This window comes from Coccomyxa subellipsoidea (genome assembly GCF_000258705.1).
Source record: "Coccomyxa subellipsoidea C-169, whole genome shotgun sequence".
In the NCBI taxonomy this organism is placed as follows: domain Eukaryota; kingdom Viridiplantae; phylum Chlorophyta; class Trebouxiophyceae; family Coccomyxaceae; genus Coccomyxa; species Coccomyxa subellipsoidea.
In genome coordinates, this window is record NW_005178039.1 from 663195 (window position 1) to 672349 (window position 9155).

Here is a 9155-nt window from a genome sequence, read left to right on the forward strand (position 1 = left end):
GGGTTCTGTCATGTCACTGAAACCTGTGGTACGAACCTTGCGGTGCAGCGTACTGGAAAGCACACAGCAGCCTGAGGCTGGCCTGGCAGCAGATGCAGCAGAGTGCCGGGCCCACGGTCGCCCCACCATTGGATGCGAACCTGGGAGTACGCAGGAGCAGAGTCAGTCACCAAGGGGTTTAGGCTTCGTCAGCATATTTTCAGCTCTACACAAGACCATATCTACTTAAGCCAAACGTGATGGAATGAAGACTGTTTCAGGTACCTGATGCTCTTGAGCAACTGAAGACGGGGAGGGGCTGTCCTCCAGTACGAGTTGCCTAACGCTGATGAGCACTTCACCTCTTATGGCACCGGTCACATTAGGAGGCAGGGAGAGTGATGGTCCAATCATCCCAGCCAACCCTGTCTAGCAACGCCAGGCTGTTCTTGCTGCCTGCCAAGCATCTATCTTCATAGATGTATTCTTTCGGTTCTCATCATTACACAAAAGCATTATTGGCTCCCTCAGCAAGCACAGCTGTCCTGTACGTGAGTGATGGCCTTCATCATCCAGCAAGAAACTGGCTTGAATCTGGCGATGTATGCTCCCCTCAGCGACCATGAATCAAGTGTTTGATCTATTCTTTCCCCATAGAAGAGTTCACAAGCAACTCTAAGGCATTCAGTCATACGCTCGAACCGATGTTGTCGTGAAGTACACCGGTCGACAGCTTTGCCTTGGCCTTTCATGAGACTTCACGATAGTACAATGTTGGACAGGTAACAAGCCAAGGATCACTTGCATGAAGCAGGAGCGCAAAGTGTTTTGTTTCTGGCAGAGCTCAAAATTGTATTATGTGAGTAACGCATTAGTAACGCACGTGATCCCAGATGCTAGCACCTTCAGGCAGCAACAGGAAGCAACCAGACTGAAAGCAAGAATTACAGCATTTTTCAGACCCAAATGAACAAAATTGCACCCACATGCAGTCAGCATACACCTCTTTTCCTCTGATCACGAAAATAAGGTAAAACTAGTACTTGGAAGCCGCATTGCAGCCGCTGCAATGCGGCTGCAATGCGTTAACGCGTTACTGAGTAATAGCTGCGCTCAATGATCACCTAGGTCGCCAACCCTTAGGTTGGAACAACTGCAATGAATTACAACGCATGCAGTGTAATCTGCAGAAAAGCCGGTGGATGCTCGCCATGCAAAACATACATACACACCTTGCTTCCATGCATGCAAGTGAAAAGACTATCCAACAACACTTCTCAGTACGAATATTTGCTCTGCAAGCTCTGCAGGAACAGGGCTGCGCCAGTCTGAACTAGGTCCAGCTGGAACTTGGGTCTGCAGACGAAATAAATACCTTTCTTGCCCAACACCCCGGGTGTGCTGGAGGGCATGCTCATCAGCTCTGAAGCATTCGCTGTGCACATGGGCACGAAGGTCCTCGTTTGTATCTAAGAGACTCAGAGCCAGATAAGGTGTAGCAGGAGCATCCGGTTGATGTTCAGGTGTGGTAACCCCCGTTGGGCAGCTTCTAGCACTGATAGCACTCCGCAAAGATGCCAAAATTATGCGACTGCACCGCACAAATGCTCAAAGCCAGCCAGAAATGACCCCAAGAACCCAAAAAAGGGATTGGCATTGCAGGTGCAACCAGTGGGCTTGTGTCAGATGGGCTCCTCTTATATGGGCTGGTAGTGGGCTGCTAGCCATAGTGGTTGCCGCCATTGGCCAGCTTTGGGCACTGGTAGCATTCTGCAAATACTCCGAACGTGTATGACTGCGAGACAGGACCCCCCGTCAGCTTCCAGCAACAGGTCTCTTTGGACCCCCATTCTGACATGTGATACACATGTGCCAGGGGACTCACGTTTCTCGAAAACGAAGCAGCCACAACAAGAGTGCAATGTGACCATGCATACTGTACTATTTCAGCATGCATAAGCGGAGTTGAGGTGAGTAAAGATGGGCACAGACCTGCTGCACAATGCGCTGGATGGAGAAGAAGATGCCGCCGACAGTGAAGGCGGCGTAGACCACCATGATGAAGTAGTTGAGGGCAAAAGCCACCTTCCAGCCAAACTTGTTGAAGGGCCTGCAGGCATAATTTGCACTTTCATATGGGGTTGTGCACATCATCAATGACAATTTTGTCAAGGCACCTGTCATGACATCTGCTGCTGCTGCTGCTGCTGAATGAGGATCACTGATACGCCAGAGTACTCAAGCATAAAGCACAGCTCATGAACAGAAGACAGGCGAGTTTGGACTAAGCACCAGCGACAAGGGGTGCGGGAAAATGAAGTCCTCCTATATACTGTACACCCCTTGACAGCGAGGGACAGGGGGATGCTAAATACTTCACATTCTCCCTGTAAAAGACAGGCACTAAAGTTGGCTAAGACGAGAGTAATGCAAAAGCATTGGGTGGCGCACGAGTATGGAGGCAAAGCAGAGCTGTTGCGGCGGGCCTCGGTGCGGTAGTACCAGTTGAAGGCCACGGCAGGCAGCACAAAAGAGGTGGTCGGGACAGAGATAGCGCCCATGAGAGAGTTGATGGTGCCTGCAGCAGCAATCACAATCCATACTCAATCTGCATGCCTTCATCTAAGATGTTGCAAATCAAACAAGCTGTGTACAGCCACCCAGCTCAGAGCAGACAATTAAATTTGAAGTCATGCAAGGCTGTGTGCATGCCGCAATGACACAATCTCTCTTCTTATCCCAAAACGCCCCGAAATGATATGTCGAGTGAATTTATTTCAGAAGGGAAGTGTGGTGGAAGCGCACCATAGAAGGGGAATGCAACTCCGAGGAAGAAGATCACAAGCGCTGTATAGCACAACAAAAAAGTGTCAACAACCAATCTGCAAGCAAAAGTGGTACCCAGAGGACATCAGAAACATTACCATGAATCGTAAAAGGGGGATTTTCACCTCCAGGCAAACGAGCTGGTAGCCTGATATACCATCTGGCATGGTGTGTGCGCACCAGCTACAGACAGCAAGAGCAATTTGTTAGTCAGAACTACGCAGACCTCCACAAACTTACTGACATTATCAAGTTGCCTGGACTTCTGACAGAGGAGAGTGCTGCTTGCACGGCAAGAGAAGCAAGAAGTTCATGTGCAGGACTGCTACGCACCTTCTCAATCATGTAGAGGAGAGGAGTGACGTACAGAGCAAATGCCACAAACTGCAACACACAGACATCCTGCTTTAGTAAGATCACACCAGCATGCTATGTAGATGACTGGGCCTTGTTCGCCAATATGATCCACGGACAAACACAGCACAGCAGCTCTTAATGTTGCATGATCTATCCTGTTGCCGCGCATCGATGAGGAGATGGCCCCATTTGTCATGTGTGTTGGGTCAGGTAAGCAGGACACCCGTGGTCGCTGCTTCCCCAAAGTGCACCCTGCCATGTGAGGGGATGACTACGTCATGACACATCAGCAGGGCTCACCTGGTGGATGATCATGAGCCAGACAGAGAGGCGCATGGCGTTGGAGAGCGGCAGGACTCCGTACACGTTGTCATTTGTAGTAATCAGCTTGGGCCAGGCCAGGTTGACAGCAATGGAATGGGGCATGGTCAGCAGGATCGTCCATATCCAGCCGCCAAAGTAGGCCGCCACATACCTGCCAGAACACTTGTACTTGAGATAGGAATTTTGAATCAAAGTATGAATGCATTGCGTCCAGCTGGTTATGTGTGGGGTCATGCCGGGCAATCAGAAGCCTGTGTAAGAAGCATTTGTTTGCCACAGCTGTCAGTGAAGAGTAGATACACTAGAAATGAATCAGGCCTGTCTTGTGGGCTGGCTTCCACATCTCTTAGCCACACTCAGAGCGCTCAACCACAGATTACTAGACCAACAAGTCCTGACTAAGATTAGTCAAGGATGACATCATGAAGCATGGCGGCTGCTGATGAGTCACCTGGAGGAGTCCTGCATGGCATCGTGCATCTCCAGGGCGATGCCGTGGGCGCCCATGGCCTGCATCTGAACAGAGGTGCCCAGGAAGAAGGCCTGCGCACTGACCGGCTTGGTCAGGGCCGCTCCCGGCTGTATGCCCTTCTTGCCTGCCTCCACCAGGATGAACAGCGCTGTGAAGCTCGTGCCTGTGCAGTGTGGCACATGCTCAGTCAAGTATCATACATGATGTGACTGGGTGATGTTGCACAAATGTCAATGCAGTTTACATGTGCCCTTCACCCTTTGGCTCTGGGTTTGTAATACCTGTAATGTATATGATATTACCAATATAATAGTACGCTTTCGCACAATTGCAATAAATGGTCCAGTGCACTTGTAGAAGAACATGCGACTACTGACAGGATGCTTAATTGTCCATCTCCTTGGAATCTTAAATACTGCTTCTGGTGCGAAACGTATGGCAGTTGGCAACTTGTGCTTACCAAAGAGTGCAATGACATTCAGGACGCGGAAGTGGCGGAATGTCTGCAACAGCACCACCACAAATACTAAGCTTCAGTCGAGGCATAGCCTCTAAACCTCCTGGACCAGAAACTGTCAGAGGTGTCTGTAATTAATACTTGTGCTTGCCGCTGAGTAATGTCTTTTGACATTACTCTTAACCTGTATTGCCAGCGCGCAGGGGCATGTGGAGGTCCTCTCACCGGGACAAAGGCAAAGAGCATGAGCACGCTGCCAAAGATGAGCTCGTAGGTGCGCTTGCTGTAGGACTTGTCAATGTAGTACATGTCACCGGCGCACGCAATGACCTGCGCCCCAACACAGCCCACTATCAAGAGAATGAACAGGAATCACTGGAACCAGGATATTTATTCCTTGGCCACATTAGCAATAAAGCAAGAGGGACCGTTGACTGTGCAGGTTGATAAGCGGCTCCCCACAAAAGGCAGAGATTCTGCCAAAAAGTGCCTCACAAAAGAAATCAAAAAAATTCTGTGCAGGATGCATAGAGGCCCAATTGTGAGGAGGAGCTCATCAGCAAACAACGGCGACAGTGGCAGGGGAGATTGTGTTTGAAGCTCGCCTGAGCAATGCCAGTGCCAGCGAGGCCGAGGGCAATGCAGATCTGGGCGAAGATGCCGACAGTCTTTCCAAGGTGATATCCCACCACGTCATGGTACCTGCAGTTGTTTGTTCCTCAGTACATGCTAGCAGATAATGCATGCATGCACTCTAGCCTGAAATGTCCTTATAGGATTTCAGGACAGGTAATCACATGTGGTGCCTGATCATCAGAAAACAGGCACGGAACAATGCCGCTGGAGTGAAGGGGCTTACTGCGTGACAGTGCGCCTCTTGCCATCAATCTCATACCTGCACAGATACTTACATCAGCACTGCTGTGCTCACTGCTGGGATACAGGTAAAAAGAAAGTGTGCAGCATGAGTTATACTAGGGAGGCAAGTACACGGCAGAGAGCACAGTCAGTGTGGATATATCTGAGAGAAGCTCTTGTCCGCACCAGGTCCCTTGTTTGAGCTGCATGCAGAGCACACAAACAGTCAGCTTTCAGCATGAACAGTTCAGATTGATTCCACTGTCAAGCATTGCCACACACATATCTGGAGGAATTTATCGCACGACCCGCAGCTTGCAAGCACTCACATCTCGCAAAAGTTGGTAGCACACTTTCAGTCTTTGAAGCAAACTCGCCATGAGCTCAACGGCAAATCAAGTTATCACATCCATCATGCACACACTGAAGGCAAGGGCTCACCAGGTCGCGCTTGCGTTCTTGGTAGAGGGCTGAGAGCATATACATGGTCCACAGCGACAGGAAAGCTGTCACCATGCTGACCACAATTCCGGCGCTTAGCCCAGTCTTGGAGATTGCGTTCTGCACACACACAAGACAATTTCAGGACATCTGTTTCTGATTTGCAGGCATACAAGGGAGCTTACACTTCAGTAGGGATGCCACAGCACGGAGAAGCCTGCAGTTACCACTTACCGGTAGTGTCAGCATGATCTGCCCAATTTGGGCCGCCGCAACTGTCAAGAAGGCTGCGATGCATGGCACAACCAAGCATCAAAAGGCTGAACATGACCGTCTGACGGATCGAAGCACGAGGCAATGTCGAGCTCAGGTTGGGAGAACAAACAATTTCTTGAGGACCGAGGTCTTACCGTCGGTGACAGTATGTCCTTCAGTCAACACTCTAAGAACATAGTGCGTTTTCTTCTCACCCTTTCCCGGGGTCCACGAAGGGTAGTTGCCTGTGGCCGCATGCGGGCTGTTAGCACGACCACGATATTCACACCGCGAAATCCTCTCTGAGAACTGAACGCCGACAGCATCAACAGGTGAGTAGAGAGCAGCCATACCTTCTGTAGGTGACGCCAGCTGCTTGGAGTTGCGCTCAAGGCTCGGATTGAACCCTGCCTTGCCATCGATCGAGTCGATCACTTTGCCATTGCCGTTGCTTACGCCAAAATTTGTGGTACGAGTAGCGCCATTGACGCTTTTCTCGTTGCTTCCTTGCGCTGCGCCTGTCATCGGGCTGCAACACCTGCTCGAAAACACGCACGGATTTCATGGTGTAAGGATCAGACGTGTTCGTCATAATGCCTCGATTCTAGTCATGGCGCAGCACGAATTTGAACAATAACCTTCAAACAACGTAGTTCATCAATGCAGCTGCTGTTTCGACCAGTAGAAAACAACACTTCTGCACGACGGCCCTTCGACACGTGCCGCCGTCAGGTTTGCACCTGCCCTTTCATGTGATGGCAACAGGAGACAAGGGGCGAAAGCAAGAAGCGATACCTGGGATCGAGGAAATGTGACTAACTCGATCAAGTACGTCTGCTGAGGTTGTGACCTCGGACGCCTAATGCGTACTCGTACACCCCGTGACCTTTGGGCAGCCTGCAGGCTTGTGACGAGCTTGCACGCTTCCAATCAGAATTTCACCGGGTCACCCTGTGGGAACCGCTTGCTTGAAGAACATATAATGTGATCAAGCACAAAGACGCTTCTAGGAAACCCACACGCCCGACAAACCGGCCGACCTGACGGTGGCACGTGTCCACATGCCACCCTCAGGCCCTCAGGATGACCAAGGCTGAGGTGGCCGTCTTGCTCTCTAATCAAGAGTGACCCCTCCTTTGGTAGTGAGGGAAAGTCCAGTCCGTGCATGAAAGAGACACGGCAGCCACATAGGTGAATGATCAGCTGCGCCTGCTCAGACCCTGTACAGATCTGAGAGGACTCATGAGTCTCATAACAATGATGATCACAATGGGGCTCAGCCTGGCTGACAACGCCTCAACATATCCATTCTCAGTGCTATGATCATGTGATCAAAGGTGATCATGCATACCGGGTATGCCATACCCCCCCTGAAGCCGGATGGACCACAGTTCAGTGTGCGGATAATTACCAGTGCATGCACTCGTGTCTTGTCACATGTGATAAGGCCCTTGTCATGCAGGGCATGTCATGTGTGATAGCAACACACTCAAAAGAAATTCTCATCTTTGGCACTTATTCTAAAAAGCTCAATGGATCAAATACGCAGACTTCAACAATGAGAAAAGCTATGGCTGCGATTACGATCACAGCAAATTCTCACCTCCACGTGGAGCACCAGTGATGCACCAGTCAACAACGTCAGAGGTTCCTTGCACTTCCAAATCGACCAGATTTTCCAGCTGAAAGACCAAATGACTTCCCTGTGCTTCCCCCTTCAACCCAACCTTGTAGGAGATGCATCACTTGACCACCTCAGAGCTGTGTGAAGATACAAAATAATTCTCAGTCATGTACTAGGAGACATCAGCCACAAATATAATCCCATGGCAATGTTCCAGGTCCCACGGTCAGCAAAAGACACGCAATGCGCTTTAAAAAAGATAATCAAAGTCTGGCAGTCTTGCAGTCACTGGTCCATAGAACCCACCCTCTATGGTACATGAATTGAGTGGCCAGACTCTGTCAGCATGCCTGTGCAAAGATGGAGCTTGCTTGACCTCGAATCTCCACAGAAAGGAAAGATCTTCCAGACTCGCCCCTATCTCTAATAGAGAGACAGCGCTAAAGCGCCATTTATTAAGTATTCTCATTAGGGGGGCTGCGACCCCAACTGAGGTGCAATTCATTTGCTGCAAATGCCAATGGGAAGAGCTGAAGAGTGACAAGGCGCTCTTTTGCAAAGATGGCTGTCAAACGGGTGGCACCATGGCAACAGCTCATACACAAAGTTCTGGCAAAGGGCTATCTCTCAACGGGAGCTTGTTGCTCTATGAGACCCTGATGGCCGCAGCATCCCACTGTATGGACACTGCCAAACACTAATCGCCTTCTAGACAGGTGAAGATAAAAGCACAACAATGTGCTGCACAAATGCATTGTCATGGCTCTATAGCAAGGGACTTGAAGCATGACATTGAGCACAAGTCATCTCGATGATTGCACTACACATGTTATAGATGGTTCGTGGATTTTGTAACGGAATAGTTCCCAGTACGCAATGTAACTGGAAGCATTGCCTCCCAAGGATGGGTATACTTAGCACACCACATATAACACTGAAGATGCAGCAGGGGCTTGCACGAGGACACTTACTTGCTGCCCTCTGCCCATGCCACCCAGAGCGGCAATTTCAAACATATTTGTGAAAAAGAGAAAGTCTTCAACCGCTTGCTGCAAAGTCAATTATTGAAGAAAGATACCCGGGCGCCTGATTGGTGATGCATCCCAGGGCCTGCATATGCTAGGCTGGCCTCTCCTTGTGTCATCCTCCCGCCGAAACCCAAGCCGCCTCAGGCCGCACATCTGCACTGCTGCTGCCAGCGCAAATGACGCACATCATATGTCTGGGGACTGCCCCCGTCGCTCCAGGCTGAGCGTGGAGAAGAGACACCAATTGGATCTCTTCAGAGCCAACAGACCAGCTCTTTATGAGCAGTAAATGACCACAGAAGACTCCCACGCAGAAGATTTGGTGACAGCACTTCGGGCCAACAGATCACCTTGGCAAGATCATGCCAAACCGCAGCAGGCAACTAAAGAGGACTCAACCGCGCCCATACGCAGGAGATCATAGAAGGATGTGTCAGGCAGCTGCAGTGTGCCCTCACGCCCTGATATCGCGTGCAGGAACTCATGACTGAGCATGCCTCAGGCTGGAACAGACAAGGACTCCAAGGATAAGGA

At 50.3% G+C, this 9155-nt stretch overlaps 1 protein-coding gene across 1 annotated transcript; it reads right to left on the bottom strand.

Annotated features, from left to right (window-relative positions):
- Window positions 1-908: 908 nt before the first annotated feature.
- COCSUDRAFT_65085 (hypothetical protein) lies at window positions 909-6494 on the bottom strand (the record flags this gene model as incomplete). Its single annotated transcript, XM_005649567.1, has 12 exons — window positions 909-1774; window positions 1972-2089; window positions 2431-2557; window positions 2785-2826; window positions 3135-3189; window positions 3463-3637; window positions 3938-4121; window positions 4419-4461; window positions 4641-4745; window positions 5715-5834; window positions 5949-6001; window positions 6323-6494. 12 exons carry the CDS (start codon window positions 6492-6494, stop codon window positions 1700-1702), a joined length of 1269 nt encoding a protein of 422 aa, XP_005649624.1. The 3' UTR covers window positions 909-1699.
- Between the last annotated feature and the right edge of the window lie 2661 nt (window positions 6495-9155).